Source organism: Rissa tridactyla, chromosome 6 (assembly GCF_028500815.1).
Source record: "Rissa tridactyla isolate bRisTri1 chromosome 6, bRisTri1.patW.cur.20221130, whole genome shotgun sequence".
Taxonomy (NCBI): domain Eukaryota; kingdom Metazoa; phylum Chordata; class Aves; order Charadriiformes; family Laridae; genus Rissa; species Rissa tridactyla.
In genome coordinates this window covers 23,098,102-23,117,579 of record NC_071471.1, presented here as the reverse complement: position 1 = coordinate 23,117,579, position 19,478 = coordinate 23,098,102, and the positions used below count along the sequence as shown (strand labels likewise).

General features: G+C 38.1%; 1 protein-coding gene across 1 annotated transcript in view; it reads left to right on the top strand.

Moving 5' to 3' along the window:
- Positions 1-19,478, top strand: part of COL4A4 (collagen type IV alpha 4 chain) — a 75,728-nt gene that overhangs the window by 44,507 nt on the left and 11,743 nt on the right. Inside the window, exons 23-39 of the mRNA XM_054205271.1 lie at positions 237-309; positions 1,549-1,655; positions 2,086-2,269; positions 3,155-3,223; positions 4,310-4,414; positions 4,932-5,150; positions 6,073-6,234; positions 6,871-7,041; positions 7,891-8,034; positions 8,718-8,825; positions 9,082-9,260; positions 10,449-10,512; positions 11,886-11,960; positions 12,433-12,540; positions 12,865-12,972; positions 16,911-16,982; positions 17,771-17,899. Coding sequence (XP_054061246.1) covers positions 237-309; positions 1,549-1,655; positions 2,086-2,269; positions 3,155-3,223; positions 4,310-4,414; positions 4,932-5,150; positions 6,073-6,234; positions 6,871-7,041; positions 7,891-8,034; positions 8,718-8,825; positions 9,082-9,260; positions 10,449-10,512; positions 11,886-11,960; positions 12,433-12,540; positions 12,865-12,972; positions 16,911-16,982; positions 17,771-17,899 — 2,077 coding nt within the window. The remainder of the gene's footprint in view (positions 1-236; positions 310-1,548; positions 1,656-2,085; positions 2,270-3,154; positions 3,224-4,309; positions 4,415-4,931; positions 5,151-6,072; positions 6,235-6,870; positions 7,042-7,890; positions 8,035-8,717; positions 8,826-9,081; positions 9,261-10,448; positions 10,513-11,885; positions 11,961-12,432; positions 12,541-12,864; positions 12,973-16,910; positions 16,983-17,770; positions 17,900-19,478) is intronic.

The following is a 19,478-nucleotide window of genomic DNA, read 5'->3' as shown; positions in this document are numbered from 1 at the left end:
TTGCATCTTATAGTTGTATGTCTGTGCATTTGGCAGAGTCAGGCTGAAAAAGCCAGGTGCCATTTACACACATCTTCATAGACACGAAGAGAGAGAAGTGTTTCTTTTTGGCATGTTACTTAAATTGGCCTGGGTTTGGGAAACAATGCAAGAGCAAGACATAGATACCTAACATTCCCCTCAATTCCCACATTGATTCCTTGCTAGAGGTAACTGACTTTTTCTTCAATGGTAAGGGTATACCTGGTTCTGCTGGACAACATGGTGAAAAAGGAGAGAAGGGAGATCCAGGAAGAGTTAGAATAAAAGGTAAACACACATTTTATTATTAGCCCTTTTGTTTCCTATACAATGCCTAGGCAATAGTGTGAGAAAACCATATTCATCTACTCTTTATTAAAGTCACTAATTTAGCAAGTGACTGAAGCCTAGAGGTCATGTATATCCTGACTGCTTTCTTGGTACCATCTCATTCGTTTTCTTCTTGCTGAACACAAGATCAACACAGGATTTTGTGGTTTTTATTCTACAGTTGAGCTATAAAACAGTTTTAACAGCTCGTTATTAATGCTAACAAATGACTTTTCATGTCATCTGATTGATAATCAGGGTCTTACAGGGGTCTTTATAGCAAAGATTAAGCAGGATACAATTATTGTGAAAGCGTGAAGAAATACTATTGTATAGAAGCCACTCAAAGTCTCAATGTCTGTTAAGATTCCTGCTCCTATTTCTAAAAATTACTCTTGACCAGGCATTGAAGAGAAACAATAGGCCACCAGTTGCCCAACTGAAATTCTTGTAATTAAATAGATCAAAACCTCTCCACAGTTTGGTTATGATTTGCAAAAGGGAAAGAAATAGAGAACAAGAAATTACAGCAATCTGGTGGCTAAGCTTAGTTAGAAATGCTAAACTAATTATTCAGACAAAAGATTGTCCATCTTATTGTTCGTGAAAAGTTAGCATAGCTTTGGATGCCTGTGTTTGTTTACAGATGTTGGAGCAAGGAAAACATTTGCTGTTTATTTGCAAAGGATTTCTTGACATAGCAAAACAAATCTTTGGGTTAGAATATTTTTACTGTCCTTTATGCAAAAATTACATTTTCATACATATCAGTGCAAAAGAAATCTAGGGGTAAAAAAAAAAAATAAAGAAAAAATTAAAAACTTTTTGGGAATATTGATGAAAATATTCTGCATCATATGGCATTGCTATATCCTGATTTCACTGAAATCAAGAATAAAACTCTGAGTGACTTCTATAGCAAAACGTTTTCACTCTGTATATAGCATGAACAAAAGCCACATTCTCGTGGTGCCTGTGAACATGTCATTTACAGAGAGACCAAGTTGTTCCATGACGTGTCCAACTACATACTGCCTTACTAAGCCTAAAATACCCCATTAAGGAAATGTGAATTCAAGAACTGGAGATTATCATACCGATACGATGAACGCTTACCCAGCATTTACCTGAGCAGAAATAACAAAACCCCAAACTTACTGCAAATATTATGCTTAATTTTTTAAAAATTGTTTTAAGGAATAAAAGGTGAAAGAGGTCCTACTGGAGTTCCAGGATTTCCAGGCCAAAGAGGTAACGATGGCAGAGATGGGGAACTAGGATTGCCTGGGGAAAAAGGAGCTGAGGTATGTTTGGTTTTCTCACAATTTTTTTCTGTTTCAGTTAACATATTGTCTTATGAAAGGGCTAGCTACTTGAAGAAGAGTACCATTTTATTCCATATTCCTAGCAGATTAATCACTTCTATCATTTTATGTTAGGCTAATTGAAACATTATTTCCTTGGAAGTATTACTGTTTATTTTGGTATTCCTGAATATAATTTCTGCATGTACTGTTGCCAGTATTATGGAATCAGGTAGGAAAAAAAACCTACAAAACTCTACCCTTTGTTCCTATTGCCTTTGAATATATAAAACTACTAATATCATCCATGTGGTCACTTAATTGTGGAAGAATGTTTTCTCCAGATAATGGTCTAACATGGCTTTTGATAATCAAAGACAGGAAAGAAAATAGGTCTTGTTATTTCTTATCAACAATTTGTTTCTTTTAGGGCGATTCTGGAGTACCGCTACCAGGTGATAAAGGATTCCCTGGGGTCCCAGGACTTCCTGGGATAAAAGGACAGATGGGATTGCCTGGTTTGGGGTTTCCTGGCCCTCCAGGAGTCAGAGGTAGCCCTGGAGACTTTGGTGACACTGGTAGTGTTGGGCCACCTGGTCCAAAGGGCCAGAAAGGTAATTTTGAATACTTACATTAAGAACCAAACAACAAAATACATGTTTGGAAGCATCCACTACAGTTTCATATGTATTATATACCGCGTTATTAATTTATAGTGAAATCAATTTTGGCAAGCTCAGTGGTCATGTGAAATACGGCCACTGAAAGGTACAATGCTGTCCGCATTTAGCAGCAGACACTAGTGAGAATATGAATTGCTGGGGCCTTAAACCTGCAAAGCACCACTTGCACACTATCAGAGGAATTATTTTCTGGACTGAAGAGTATTCCTGAGTGTAAGGATTTGCATGGCAATGCTTTTTTGCTGAAGGAGCAGGAAAATACAACTCATACTTAAGGCTTTTTTTTAGGGATATCAATCCCTATATAAATATATTATCCCTATATAGATAGATCCCTATATAAATAAATATTAAATATATATAAATATCCCTATAATAAATACATTAAGGCTTGTTTTTAGGGATATAAATCACTACGAAAATAAAAAAAAAATCTACACTGATAGCAATACGTGTGAATCAAAAATGTACATAGAACTGAGATGAAAATACTATTTTTTTCTTGCAACAGAGACTATTGCAAAGACAAATTTCTGCAACAAGTAAAAAAAAATCTTTGTCTTTACAGAATACAACTGTATTAGAACAATTTTAATCACTACCAATATTCTATACAAAATAAGTGTCAAGAAAAATATATTTTAAGATTCTCTATTAAACACTAAGTAATATGGAAATAACAATGTGCATAAACACTCCCTTCTCTTTACCTTTGCACATCTGGTTGGTTAGTTGCACGGAAATACTACAGTAAGTGTTCAGACTCCATTTATTCTAAAATCAAACAGTCCAGTTTCTTTCTCCCTCTCGCTTCAGGTGAGACTGTCTGCATTACGCTACGATACCCTGGAAATCCAGGTCCCCCAGGTTTTAAAGGTGTTCAAGGTATGTTTACAGATGGGAGAATTTTTTGTCTTAATTGAAATGGAGTTTTAAGTTGCTAATTAAAAAAAAAAAAGAAAGCTATGTTAAAAAGATATACTGTTCTAGTTTTTCAACAGATACATGTTGCAATATAAAATTGCAAATCCATAGGAATATACTCATCTAACAGAACCAAGGGCTAGACAGCTGCAGTTTGCATGATCAAAAGGCGTGCAGGCTGCCTCCATAGAAATGACTAAATGAAGGTACCTTGAAACTCTGTCCTGCCTCAATTAAAATGCATGAGAGAGTCTGTAAAATATGCAGATGGCTGGAGTCGGATAAAACCTAGAATATGTACATCTGGATACCAGGGGAAAAAAAAGGTGTGCGAGGCAAAGATATGCTGCAAGTCTATAATTTCTAAAACAATATTGCTCATGGCAAGTTGCAATTGAGCCCTAAAATCTGAATACTCACTAACATTACTTCAACTTGTTCAACTTCATTTATATTCAAAGAACTCATCCAGGAACTGGAAAAACTTTAGTTGTGATCACCTCCAAAACATTTGAAATGCCCAAGAAAATCCTGATCAGAACAAATGGAGATACTGGATTTTCAAGCTCCTTAGTATGGTGTTACGCAGCTTCCTGACATCAGTATTGTGGGTGGTAGCTAAAATTTAGACAGACATGACAGAACAGGGATTAGCGTATTGAGCTCATCTGCACCATTCCAAAAGCAGCATATAACAGAGGACAATATAAGAATTTGAAACGATACCTGTCATTCGCCAAATTAATATTGTTGATGTCCTGTAACACTGAAATGTTTCAGGAGGTATTTGGGTTTTTTTCTAATTTACTCTGGTGATTTTCAGTCTGCTGTTTATGGATTAGGGAACAAGTCCATTTATAAAAACAGCAACCATACATTTTGGTTGTGACTTGGATGGTGGTACTTGCTCAAAATGCCAGAAGCAGATGACATCCACTTGTCTTCAAAGTACATGAATTTGGATGGAATAAAAGATGCAATGCTGTTCCTTACATCACACATTTTAGAGCTTTTGTCAGGTTTTACCTATTTTCTTTCTGTTTCCAGGACCAAAGGGTTTAAAAGGACTCCCCGGTCGCCCTGGACCAAATGGCTTTGTTGGGCAAAAAGGCCATCAAGGCAGGCCAGGAGCAGGAATCCCTGGGCCAGAAGGTGAATTGTGCTTTTCTTAATCCAGGAGACCTGCTGGTCAAGCTGTAATGCATACATGCAGGGTAAGGTAGCTACCATGGTAGAATAGAAGGAAGCACATTTCAATGAAAGCTAATGCAGGACAAATCTTTACCTGTTTCCCGTTCTTTCCTCCAGCATTGCAGGTGCTGCAATAACCTGAAGTTCAGTGTCCAGAACAGAAATATTCTCAGAAAAATGAGAATAATTAGTACCATTTTAGCAAAGGGATTGAACTGGACAAGAGTGATAGTACACAAGATAGATGCTGCCCCAAAGAAAATCACTGTCACTTTCCACAGGAATAGTTACCTCCTTCAGTCCTAATGTATCATTAGCTGTAAATGAGAAACCTGAATTTTAATGTATGTTATTTTTCTTTGCGAAGTCGTAATTTAATTCTGGTTATATTTGCATTATAATATTCCACAGTTTGGGGAAGAAAAACCACCCAACTTCTGAATTATGCCTTATTTGAATTTAAAAATCCTATCAACAGGCTTTCGAGGCGAAGCTGGTGATCCTGGTGATGAAGGTGAAAGAGGACCTACAATTGATGGTAAAAATGGCCCTCCAGGTCCACCTGGCATAGATGGTCAGAAAGGTGTTCCAGGTGATACCACGTATGGTCCTCCAGGAATCCCAGGCAACAGGGGACTTCCAGGACCCCCTGGTGCACAAGGAGCAAGGGGTGATCCAGGCATTCCTGGACTTCGAGGTATGAACCAGTTTTTATGAAGCATTTCCATGTGTTCAAAGGAGAAAATCTGAGCAAAGTCAGTCCTGATTCAGATGAAACTTACTCTTTACCTGGATCCATAATGGTGACTGTGAGCGGTACACCCTATTTTTCCATTTACACTTTTACAGTTAAGGTTGATCAGCCACTGAGGAGATCCGCGCTGCAAGAAGGGGAAGATGCCTTTACCCAGTCCATGGAGTAACAGTGCAGCTTCCTATTCTTACTACTGTTACTTGCTGCCTAGTGGCCATCCGTGCTTAGGGCCTCCTGCTCTGCCACTCAGATAATCCCTGCCTCAGATTGCTTACTCAAATCTGAAAAACTGGCAAAAGGTGGGAGAACACTCAGGGAGAGAGGGGTAAATTTCTTTGCCCAGAGTTATGCAATATAATCTTCAATACCTTGGGTGCTATACATCTCATTTCTGAAGGGGATTTTTGCTGGTTGCCACAGATGTCTCCACAGTGCCACTTCCTTCCCACTTCATAGCAAGTATTGCTGTTTCCTTTTATAGGTTTTCCTTTTGCCCAGCCCTAAGCAGACACACACCCCGTCCTGTGCAGGGAACACCTATAGAACTGACCCCAGTGCTGTGTAGCTGGTGCAGGCCAGCGAGCAACTACCATTCAGCTCCTACACATCAGAAACTAGTTTTTGTGCCATACAGTCATCCTTGCCTATAGGTGAGAGTTGAATTTGTATTTGTTCTTTAAAGAAAGAAGCTCTCCACAACAGCCAATTCTAAATTGCAGAAAAGCATGTTTCCACAAACTATGCGAAAACTAGAGGATAAGTAAGATACTATAACTGAGCATGTAAATTTTAAAATTACAATTAGGAATTCTGAGGGATGGCGAGTAATGGAAGTAAAACATTTTACAATGTATTTTGTTTCCAGGACAGCCTGGTACCCCAGGATTTCCAGGTGCCAAAGGTTTTAGAGGCCCAGAAGGTGATAGAGGAGCACCAGGCTGTCCAGGCTTCCCTGGCCCACCATGTGACACGGGCTTACCAGGGCCACCAGGACTCAGAGGTGTCACGGGCCTGCCAGGACCTCAAGGTACGCAACATCCATCAGGTTGCCTCAAAGCATCTTTTCTAGCAGATTTAATCACATGATTTTTGTGGCTGGCATGACAAATATTTCCATGGGGGCTGCTCATTAGTGGGAGCGTACATTATGTTTTGCACATTTCCTTAAACTCAAGGAATGTATCGTGTGCATCTCAGATGTTTCCCAACTTTCCTTCCCTTCCAGTACTGCTCCTTAACTGGCCAAATCACAGTGTGTTCACTGTCAAGTAATAAACAGAAGAGTTATCTCTTATTCTGTCATTACTGTGATAATTTTATCTTCCTTATTCTTAAATGGAAGGGTTTAGGGAGAGCTAGGAGATATATATATCAAAAGTATTTACTAATTAGTAGGGATTTTTCACAGGGCACTTCTACTGATACATCTCTCACTAAAGAAATACAAGAAAACAAACATTCCAGGTGAAAAATCTAGGCAGAGCCAGGATTCCACCATGGTAGCAAAATTTCCAAATTATTTTGCCATGTTGGATGATATTCAAATTTATACCAAAATCTATCACTTTCTACTTTTTAAATACACTTGCTGAACTTTTTCTGAACTGAGCAAACTGAACAACTTCCTGCATTTACCTACATAAATTAAAGCTCTTTTTCTCAGGCTTACCAGGCTTTAAAGGTCAGAGGGGAGACAGGGGCCTAGCTGGGCCACCAGGAATCAAAGGTCTGAAAGGCTCGCCTGGCTCACAAGGTCCTCCAGGTCCTCCAGGCTCCCGAGGACTTCCAGGATTTCCAGGCAATAAAGGACCACCTGGTTTGCCAGGACAACCAGGTACGATAAACATCCTGCAAACCACCACATCTATAACTTCTCTTGTAGAGGGAGCCATTTCTACTCCTGTTAAGGCTGGGAAGTACTTTGCACCCTCCTCCTTTTCCAGCTTCGAGAATAAGACCCTGCAGCAAGGAAGAGGCAATAATAATAGCATCCTTTCTTATTTCTCTTATAATAAAAAGAAAGGGATGGAAATAGTTTGATGCATCTTGGTGCTTTAGTTGTTTTACAGCACTGATATACTTCCATGTATTATTTCCTGACTATTTGTAATAGGTTCTTGTTATAATATGCTATTATAAGAACAATATGCTTTTTATTACATCTGGACTATATCCTTTACTGATGCAGTCTGTGATTGTATGCTGATGAAGGTGAGGAAATACCTTTACATTATGTCTAATACCTATGAAAAAATGTGACCTTGGTCCCAAATCATCACTGGCTAATGGGCAAAAGTTCTGAGTAAGTGTAGCAAAATCCTGTTCTCCTCTGTCACCTGGACAGTAGGAGTCATGACTTCCAGTAGCCACATGCAAAATCTGGTGGTGTCTTAGGCTATGCATTGTATTTAAAGTGTGCTTTAGTAGGAAATTTAACTTCAGTCTCCAGGGGATGGCAGCAGGGAGGAAGAAGATGTTTGTTTGCTTCAAGGCAATCTGGATTTCAAGACAAGTTTGATCTTGGCATGAAAACATGCTCCAACTATTGGTTCTCTTTGCTAGGAGAGTCATTTCTTAAGGAGTCCTTCTAAACTTCCTGCCTTTTGCTTTATACTCTTCCTTAGAATATGAAAGCAACAGCGTAGCAGACTGAATATGTAAATAAAGCATTTAATATTACCAGGAAGCAAAGGGATTCAAGGACCCCAAGGATTCCCAGGACTCCCAGGAACACAAGGCCCAATGGGAATCTCCGGTGTAAAGGGCGAAGAAGGAAAAATGGGTCCACCTGGGCCTAGTGGAGAACGTGGAGATATGGGATTAAAAGGTTTGTGAAAACCTGCTTCACTCTGTCGTTATGTCTGCTATGTTTAGCTTTGTTACTACTGTGTTAGGAATATATTTACTTTTTCTTCTTTTTATAAGGGTATATTCACTTCTATTTTCAGAGATACTAAATACTAAATCCAGTTATGTCACTCACGAATGCATAATGAAAAATAACTAAAGAAAAATTAATTCCACTCAGATCATTAGGTGCATTTACTACTAAATCAAACAGAGTATGATCACTCATTCAAACAAACCTTGAATTTTGTCCTGTACACGTTAAACTTTAGATTTTTCAAGTTTCCTATCCTATTGTCCGTGTTCTTCAATCTGTGTAAAGCATGCAGGAAATAATCTCTCTAAATATTTATATATGAAAGGGAATAACCATCTCCAAGGTGCAGTCACAGCCAGTACACTGTGGAGTGGAAAATACAATTGCCATCTTTCATATTCCAGACAAGCAAGGAATAATTCTGATTTAGCATCTCCAGGGTTACTACTGAATTAACTAAAAAGCAAGAGAAGGATAGTAAATTCTGTTAGCAGTGAGCCTGCTGAAACAACTGAGAATTGCATTAGTATTTGAAGGTTTTCTCTGTTAGGGAAGTCTTCACTAATTGTTTTTCAGGACATGTCACTTATGAGTATTTACTTACATTCCATCTGTTTGGTTCAAAGGTGAGAGAGGGCCTCCAGGAGACAGTGGCAGCATTAACATCCGTCTCGAGAAAGGACAAAAGGGGGAACCAGGGTTTCCTGGTGAGAGCGGGTTTAGAGGTGAAAGAGGTAAGTTCATAAAATAAAGCCCTGCGTACATACATTCATCTGATATAAATCCCTGGTGTTTTTCAGAGCTGCAGTAACATCCAGCAACTTTATTGTGTTTAGAGATTCTTAAACTAGCAGGCTAGTTTCTTTGGACAATTACTAAAGCAATGCACAAAGTGTGAAAGCATAGCCAAATAGCCAAAACATAGCCACAGCATAGTCAAATAATGGCTTGACTACATTGGTCATTATTTTGTTCTGCAATTAACTTCAGGTGAAAAAGGCAATACTGGTTTCAGAGGCACTCCAGGCTTTCCAGGGAAGAACGGTGTCCCAGGACTGCCAGGTGACCATGGTGACACCGGACTGATGGGGTTTCCAGGATCACGGGGTTTCCCAGGACCAAAGGGCTTTAAAGGAATTACGGGTTTTCAAGGACAACCAGGTGACCAGGTAAACTGAAAGTGGTAGTGAAATGTCCTGGACTTTGCAGTTATCTCCTGCCTCCAAGAAATACGATGAAGGGTACTTACTTGTATTGTACTGACCCATTAGATGTTCCTCCTGAGAAGAGATTGTCAGTATAATAAATAATTAAATTCCATTAAATTCCTTAATGCAATAGTTCAATGCTTTGATGACGTTTTAGCAGGAACTGTAGTCAGGGTCAATGGAGGGCCTCTCCCCTTCTCTCCTAGCTGCATGTTGTGTTTTTGTTACATTGCCACTTGGAAGTCCAGGCTATGCTGCACTAATTAGGGGGGTCAAAAAATGGATGCAGTCAAGTCTTTAACATTATTCCTAATAACAGATGGTTAGTCACTTACTGCAGAGATCATAACATAGCAGCAGCACAAGTATGAAGTCAATATATAGCTGCTGCTTCATATCTTGCTATATGGAGCAGTCAAGCCAATAGATGAGACAAACCAAGTCTTTTGTGCCCATGCCAACAGCTGGCACAAAACAGAACCCAGGCAAGCAATATTGCTCAAGAACAAATACACAAAACCACACATATATATCCCATATGAATATAAGGTAAAATTCTTCTCTGGCTTGTACGCCAGGTAGACAGGCACTAAGATTACATGAAGCATAAAGCACAGTTGGTTTTTTTGGTAAAGGGACAACATATCTTTTCTTGGCTTGTCTTTTATTATATTTCTTTAAAGAGATAATCTGTTTTGCTGATTATAGGTCATTACTCAAAAGGAAACACGGAGAAACCTTTACATTTTTACTGTTGCATCACAACATATTTCTGGTTAATGTTTATAGTAAATTTTGGGTAACACACAATAGTATTTGGTACATTTTTATGGTACCTTTTAAATCAAATTACTCAAGCCATCTGTGGGGAATTTAAGCTGTTCAAGCCAAGAGTTAGCATAAACTATAAAAGCACAAATTCAAGATGATTAGCAAGTCTAATCTTCAGTTTCTTGGAGGTGCAAATGGTCAGTGTTAGACATGTAACAAAGACAACCTGCTTTTCTGTTGAGCTTAAGATACAGTTTTCCTATTCGTATTGATTTCTGGTTCGTTTACCAGTGTAAGAGAACCATATGCTCTTATAGATCATTACTACTACACAGATCATATATCAAACATTTTTATTTTGTTTTTAAAAAAAATCAGGGTGACGTTGGCTTACCAGGAATCCCTGGAAATCCAGGACTGACCGGCCCAAAAGGATCTAAAGGTAATGAGTTTATATAGACATGCTTTTGAAAAAGGCAGTATTGTTAGGGTGTATATGCTCTGATAGATGGCAAGTACTCAGTAGAAAAGGGAAAACAGGACATAAGTGAAAATAATTAAAACATGGATGTCATTAGAAACAAGTCTGACTTACCTGAAGGCAAAATTTGCATTTCAGTATATTCTTTAGCACTTTGTTCCTTATAAAGTAGGTCTTACTGATTTAGAAGACAAATTTGTGTCAAATTTCATGGAGTGTTTTCCAAGCTATGATTTTTGAATTCTTGGAACTTCTGAAAGTGTAATGTAACAGATCAGGCAGAGTTCATAGTCATGCATGCAAAATTATTTATATGAAAAGATTAAGTTTGCATATTGTTTTTCACATAGGTACAGATTACTCTGAAAGATTTATCTATAAAATTTAGATTTTAAAAAGCTTTTCAAAGAAATACAGAATGGTGTCATCCATATTACAAAATTTCCTTGGAGCAGGATTTCATTACTAATAAATAATGAAATTAAATCACTGCCTGAAAAAAAAAGCGTTAAAAGGACATGAGAAATTGTTTTCTCAGCTACATTTTCCATTTCATCAAAAATTCAAGACCTTTTCTGCTAGGGAATATATTCACACAAAAAAAGAAAGAACAATACTCAATATATAAGAGAACTCATATGAAATGTATCGAAAACAAATTTACTGGAAAAGTTATCATTAAAACTAAAGCAGGAAACAGCCAGTAAAGGTGGGGATTGCTATGGCAGGGAATTTCTAGCAACACTTGAACTCGATATTTGCTCTTAACTCTTCAGACAATGAAGCCGAAGACAGCATTAATTGGTAGGAGAGGCCACACATTTGTACAGGCAATGTAAGGCAAAATTGCTTGGAATTACTGATTTTGAGATAAACAGAAATTTCAGCACAGACAGACAGAATTGTCCTCAGCTAGTCCTTACCAAGTTAATAGACTCATGCTGTATTGATTTTGTACATCCTCACAAAGCTATGTAAGGAGTTCTCTGTATTAATAAAGTGTTATGGGGAATTTATGCAGTATCTTTCATTTTCAGTATATGCTGTCAGTAGTGGGAAAGTTCATGGAATTTTTGGGTTTTTTTCATTATGAGAAATTTACATGAATACTGCCAGGAGTCATAAGAAACACAAACTGAGTTAGTACTTCAAGACAAGCTGAGCTGGCAGATAGTTTGCATATGCCAAAGCATTTTTCATTCTGTGTCTTCTCAGTCCCTTTTATAGCTGTTAATATCTATGAGTAAATTATCTAATCTTACAAAATTGTCCAGCTTCAGTTTTGTGAATGAAAATTATACTTGCATGAAATTAAAGTCATGGTACCTCAACAGGCAAGAGAGGTGACCCAACTCCTCTGCTTGGTTCACCTGGTCGAAAAGGGCCTCCCGGAGATCCAGGATTACCAGGTACCTCTGTCTGACTGAAGAAAAATTTGGACTTAAGAACTCATTTTCTCTAAGTTTTGTTAGCGGAGAAGGGAGCTCTGCTTTCTGTGCATATTGAGCAGTATTTTCTATAGTTATAAACCCAGGGATTGGAGAGGTATCACAATGTGTAATGTCTAGCATTGTTCATGGCCAGCATGAACATAGGAGGTAGAGTCTACTATTGTCTAGTACAGCACCGATGAACATACCAGTACTTAACCAGAATAAAATCTGGCTTGGCTATATCTTGCTGTATCTTTCAGATATAACCAGAAAGATCAGTATAATTCATTGCTAATAAACAGATGCAAGGATCTGAAGTATTTTAATGAAATTCTTTTTCTACTCAAGAAACCCCTTACTGAACATTTATATTTTTAAACTTATTATGAGATGAAGAATGTGTGACTTCAAACAAATAAATGCTAGATTTATTTTTTTTTTCTTTAAGGACTCTGTGGATTCCCAGGAGAGAAGGGTTCACCAGGTATCCAAGGGCAACCTGGAAGACCAGGATCCAAGGGTGACCCTGGATACCCAGGAATACCTGGATTTCCAGGTAATCCCAAAGTTTAAAAAAAACAGTGCCATGTGACACCTCAAAAGATATAGGAAACGAGAAAATGCAGCTCCTCTGTGGAAGAGGCTAGCTAAATCAGAGATCACGTGAAGGTTTGTATTGAAAGCTATTTCAGCACCTATAGACAGCAGCAATAGTCTGCTCAGAGTGTCAGAGCAAGACCCGTCAATTCTTCATACATTCCCAGGCACTTTCAGGGACCTCTGCATAATGCAGTGTGTGCTGGTGTAGCATTAAAAAAAAAAAATCAACATGTTAATAGATTTACATATTCACAGATTTTTTTTTTTTTTCTGTTCTCAGGAGCTACAGGTCCTCAGGGATTTCCAGGAGAACCTGGAGAAAGAGGGAAACATGGCATTTTGGGACCCCCAGGATTGCAAGGATTACCTGGATCCCAAGGCAGGAAAGGTAAACAGTATACAGTGCAGTTCTACTGGTAACGTAACAGCATCAGACTTAAACACCCTTTTAGTAGTGAAAATGGAAAAGGCCTAAACGTGTGCATAATTTTGATTCTGTATTCTCTTAAACTACTAGAAGAATTAAGCCAGTTCCCATCACCTTTGAAAACATCAATGCTACCTCGGAAAATTGGGCTACAATCTAAAATGAGTAACAAAGAAGGTAGAAACAGATTCTGGCTCCACTGATGTAACCGAAAGCAGAAGTTAAGGAAAGGAAAAGCAGTTTCCAGTAATTCACATCTTTCACTTTCACTTCAATTATGCTGTGTTCTACATTTTCACCAGGGAGTGCCACTGTTACTCTACAAAACCAGCAGACTACTATGGACAGTTTTGTCTTACAAATTTGTTTTGACAAATTGTGATAAGATGCCTTGTGTTGGGTTTTGTTGTTATTTTGTTTTCTCCAAAACCTGACTTTTGGTGGATTTAACATAAAAATGTTTCCCCCAAATCCTAATTTACACTTCTCACAATGATTGTTATGTTTAGATTGAACAGCAGTTTACCTATACAGTTGTTTTTGTTGGAGAACATTATTAACATTTACTATACTCAGAATGAAATATTGAAAATATAAGTTACATTAATATTTTATTAAGAAAGGTAACCAACTATCTACCTCTCTGTCTTATAGTGTGCTTCATAACCAGTTCCTGGATAGGAAGAATAATATTACTGACCCATATACAGAAATCACAGTAAAGTAACGCTTGGGCCTGTGATAAATTATTAGAGGGGACAATAAATCCACTTTTTCAAATTCAGCCTAAGGAAAAATTGAGGTTTCTTATAAACTACTGAAAATCTAAATGAAAAATGGAAACCATTTATGATTGCTTGCAGTAAAGTAAGTGGTGACGATTTAAACTGTCATGACAGATTCCTTGCTGGTGCATAATCTGCAAGAGAACATTTAATTTTTGCAAACAATATTTGCTGTAACAAAAGCAGAGATCTGCAGTGACACGGATGTCTAAATTGAGAGGGGTCAAAAAAAAAAAAAGTATTCTTCTGCTGAAAACTTCTTAGTAGCAGATGGACTCTTTCCTTCTTGTCATAAGTGGTAAGACATTCTCTTCTATATTGTATAGAACTTATCCCAAGTCCTGCACAGGAAACGTAACAAATTAACACACGTGCTGCAGGGGGAAAAGTTCAGCTCCAAATGGAAATTCATTAGAGACCAAGTTGTGTGCTAAGCCTTAGGATTCTATGTATTACCAGCATAGCTGAAAAGAAGGTTAACACCTTTGAAATTATACCCTGTAATGAAAACTGAATGGAATTTGTATTCCAATTCAATGGGAGAATATAGGTCTCGACTCTATTTTCAATAAATATTGTTGCTAGCATTAGAAGTGAAATGGTTAATTGGCTGTTCATAGCTAAGTACACGGCCTTGTTAGTCTAATTGCTTCTCATTTACATTAAATGCCTTGTGCCTGAAGAACTTTCAGATTAAAAAAAAATTAGTTAAACAGCATCTACCAAAGCATACTCACATTTTCTTTATTACAGAGATAGTTTTACTTGTTAAGGGCTCAGTCTGGCAAGCTTTACTTGTGTGAGTAATCCTTGATGAAGCAAGTAATATTAAGAACATCAGCGGAATTACTTGTGCGAGTAGAAGCTGAATTGGGCTGTAAAATACAGAAACAGTGGTTCATGCATAGGTCAGCCAATTCAGCTGTACCTAGAAATATGGGAATATAGCAATCCAAAAATCTAGAATTACAAGTGCTGATATTATAATGGATTGTTGGCAGATGTGTCAGAAATTCCCTGGAAAGCAAGTAAACCAAGCCATCAATCTTAACTGAATGAACTAAAGATCAAAAAAGCTTTAAATGTGACCTGGGTGCCAAAAATCGTTAGAAGTTTGTAATCATTTTAAAATACTGCTGTTAAATTCCCCAAATTGGCATGCAACTCTTACATAAATTTGAAAATGGGAACATCCCCAAAGCACAAGCAGACTACAGAAAGCAGGACTGAAACTTAGAATGTCGTAAGTTAAAAGAGCAGTTAATTAAGGGCGCAAAACATACTACAGGTTGGATTACTAGTGTCCCATATTAACAGGGGATTGCTTAGAGAATATATTATCAATGTCTTGCAGGTTTTCAAACAATCTTCTGGATTTAAAATTTTTCGAGACTGGTGTTTGCTACAGGCTGGATTATTTTTATTTTTTTTCCTTTCTTTTCATTCCTTTGTTAAATTTTAACTGAAATAATTCAGCAGTTTCTGAGAACAAAGCTATGGGAGTATTATTTTGGGTGTGTCTGTTAGGAAAAATAAAGAGACACTAGAGTTCGCTTTGTCAGGTGACCCATCTTTGAAATAGGGACCATTAAATTTGGCAGGTGAAGCGCTTGATGAAGGACATTTGTGTTGCCGTTCCTACAGCAATTTGTCCCTGCCAAATTTGACCAGCTTATAAACTTAAAAAAAAATATATATCCGTTCATATGTGCTTAAGTAGAGCAATAAGTTATCCCATGATTCATGCTCTGGATATACAGCAGATTTGCCTGCTGCAGGACACGCTGGGATCAAGCACAGGAACGAGAGAACCCACATCTTCTATGCCAGGAAGTAGCTAGACGGGATAAAGGAGACAGACAGAAAGATAATTCAGACCTGTGGAAAAAAAGCACTGCAACTGGACTGGGAATGCTACATGGCAGGGAGAGGAACTGGTGGGGAAGAAAATTAGGCGGACATAAGCAGCAAAGGTGGAAGAGGCACTGACAGTATTGTTCAACTTCTTGATGATCAGTGTCGTCTCTGATCTGTACTTCTCTGGAGCAAGAAGCATCCCAAGTCTATTGCTCTATCTGGAACCTCTTTGAAACTTGTTACCAAATGACTCATCAATTCTGCCAAATCTGTTCCTATCGCCAGGTGATAGGCTGCTGTCTCCATTTAGTAGTTGTATGTCTTCACATTTGATGCTTCGTCTATACAACTTAGGAAACTATAGACTGATAATGATGTGGAGATATTTTTACCCTCCACTGCAAACAACAAACACAATCTCAGATTAGTTCCGCTTTAAAAAAATGCATTCAAAATGCCATCTATGTTTTTACGTATTGTATTTTAGCAATTTTCAAAACAGCACAGATTATAAAACAAAAGTTATATCTGACTACCATGAACACTCAGCTTGTGATCTGGGCATCTAGTGAACATCACTAGTGACAAAGCTACTGTATGCTATCACATCTCAGCATCGGTCTCAATTACAGATTTGTTGCCTTCAAAGACTGTGCTGTTCAGTTTAAAGAACTTTTTTAACAGCGTGATGCAAAAAAGCCTAGTTTTCTGTGTGAAATCCGCAGGACCAGGGAAAAGAAGCCAGGGGAAAATTTCGCTTCCTTGTAGTGCAGCTAGATTAAATTGCACTTACATTTGTAAAAGAAGCAGTAAAGAAGTTCCAGCTTTACAGTTATTTTAGGTGGTGTCTGCATCCCAGTCACCTGGTGATAACACAGCTAACTTTGGGCTAGTTAATCACATGTAGCAGTAGTAGTCTAGCCACAGATACGAGGTTCACAAGAATAAATTAGCCCATACTGAGCTTCCTGCTGCTAGCTGCAGTATAGAAAATATCTAAAGGATTAAAAGGTATGTTTTTGGATTGCTTTGATGTGAAACTGTATTATGATTGCTATTTTTGGATTTTTCATTTCCCTTTCAAAAAGGCTGCACTCCAGTACAATGTGATTTCGTCTTCAGTTGCCAAGAATAATCAAGTTTGGCAAATACCCTGTCTTGATCCAGAATGCGTTGTCAGAAAAAAAATGGCATAATTTTTAATTGTGACTTTAAAGGATTATTGTGGCACCCAGTCATGCCTGTAATATCTCTCAGGTCTTCCTGGACTGCCCGGACTGGATGGCTTGGATGGACTAAAAGGTCAAAAAGGTTCTGCAGGAGTTCCAGGTAAAGAAGGGAAACAGCTATGCGGAACAGAAAATCTTCTCTTAAATGACTGAATGTGCAAGGAATGATGCACATTATTTTGATACTTGCCTTGCCCAGAAGATATCAGTAAGGCTCAGACTAAACTTTCAAACATAATCTGAAGTGTGCCTAATGACACACCTGCAGTTATTTGTGAGGAAAACTTTAAAACTTCCATTACTCACATAGTTGTCTTGGAACCTTTCAAGACCATTTATAAAATGAAAATGTTCAGTGCAGATGATTCAAAGTAGAGCCAAGTCTCCAGGTTTTCTATATGTAAAAGATTAACAAATTAAAAGGAGACTTGTGAAATCCCAGCCCCATTAAAGTCCATGGGAGTTGTGCCACAAACTTAAGAGGAACCTGTATTTCACACACACTGATCCATTTGCAACTTTCATAAGGTGCTTTTGAAGCAGTATTAAGAAACAGTGCTCACCATCTACCTAGAGATTAAAAACTTATGCCGATAGAAAATTAAATTTAGGATCATGCAATCAGTTTACATTTCAAGTTACAGACAATAATGACACCATATAAAATAACCCCTGAAGAAAAGCATTAAAGCAAAGAGATTACTTTCTTTGAAAGAGATGAATTAGGGCCAGATTCAACAAAACTCTATCCAGCTTCCAAGAGAGAACCAGAAAAATAGCACTAGGCAACCCTTGCAAGGAGGAACATCTGCAGCTGGTATTTCTATTCTGCACATCTGTATTTGTATTCACTGTAAGCTTTATGTACATAATTGTTTTCCTATAAAGGTCAAAGTGAAACAGGGCCCCCAGGATACCCAGGAGAACTTGGACCAAAAGGAGACAGAGGTGAACCTGGATGGCCTGGTATTTCTATTCCAGGTTCCCCTGGAGAAAGGGGATTCCCAGGATTCCCAGGTAAGAAAGGGTTTTTCTCCTTAGTGGTGCCCTGAAGAGTTGAAATGAAGCTCATACAGGCTCTTCCCCTGGTTAGTATGAACGTTAATACATACCCAGAAGATTCCCTCCCTAAAAACAGTTCTATTGCAATAACATGCTGATGTTTCCTGAGTAGATACAGAGACCCCAGTATTTTACAGTATGTTACAGGAGAGAAAGAATAAGAATAGAAAATAATGGACTTGGACAGACTCAGGGAACTGCTAGGTGGAGTTGCCTCTTGGGAAGAAATTCCTAAAGAAAAAGAGTGCAGGAGATCTGGTAGTCACGGAAATATAGTAAATCTGATGTAAATGCAAGATGGAACTGTGTCACAAGATTGCTGTGATTATTTAAGAGCTTTGGTGATATAGGAATTGCATAAAAATAGGAAAAAGCAAGTGTTTGAGGAAGGGCCCCTAAGAAGGTTAAGAGATTGGAGTGCCTGTTACATGAGGAGAGGCTGAGGGAGTGGGATTTGCTTAGCCTCCAGAAGAGAAGGCTCAAGGGGGATTTTATCAATGTGTATAAGTACCTGATGGGAAGGACATGGAGACAGATTCTTCATAGTGGTATCCAGTGATAGAACAAGAGGCAACGGGCACAAACTGGCATACAGGAAATTCTACTTAAATGTTAAGGAAAAGGCTTGTTTTTCCTGTGAGGGTTATTAAGTTATTAAGTGTCTATTCTTGGAGATACTCAAAACCCACTCAGACAGAGTCCTAGTCAACCTGCTCTAGCTGACCCTGCTCTGAGGAGCGGGTTGGACTAAAAAGTTTTCAGAGGCCCATTCAAGACTTAGCAATTCTGTGATTAGAAATGACGTTAGCTTTACTCTACCAAACTCTACTTGCCAGTGTCACATAACACACAGAAGAAAAATAGCAGAGGTGAATTATTCTAAGATGAAGACACAGTCATTTTTCTCAATTCAGTTACTAGTTCATGAACTGTGGGAGTCAACAGAATGGTGCTGTTGAGGAAAAAAGAGAAAAAGTTTCATTCCAAGATGTATTTACACTGCTTGACGTAGGACGGGCAAGGCTTCCCATGGTATACTGTGTTCAGCTTTGAGAAATTAGGGAGGACTCACTAGAGAGTAAATATAAGGATGGGGTCAAGTAAAAGACTGAAGAAACTAGATTTGTTTTTTTGTAGAAAAGAGAAGGCAACAGGGTGCAACGCATGCTAATAAGCTGTGACTATTCCAAAGTGTTACTCTGAGGATGATAACCTGTAACTCTTCCCGCCTGTCACATGTAAGAGCACTAAAAAAAAAATTATCAAAAATCCAGATTAAAAATTAGGAAAAAAAAAAAAGTTTAAGGCTAGTAAATTCATCTTGTTCCCTGAGGTTTTTAGGACATGGTTGAACTCTCTTTTGCTGAGAACAATCTGTGAATACTTGGCCTGTCCCAGGCAGAATGATTTCATAGTCCTCACTCATCTTACATTTTTACCATTTCTCACATTGTTAGAATACAGGAGACCGCTATTTGTGGCAATATGCCAATGTGTGATGATGAATTCTTCAGTTTAAATAGATTTTATGGAA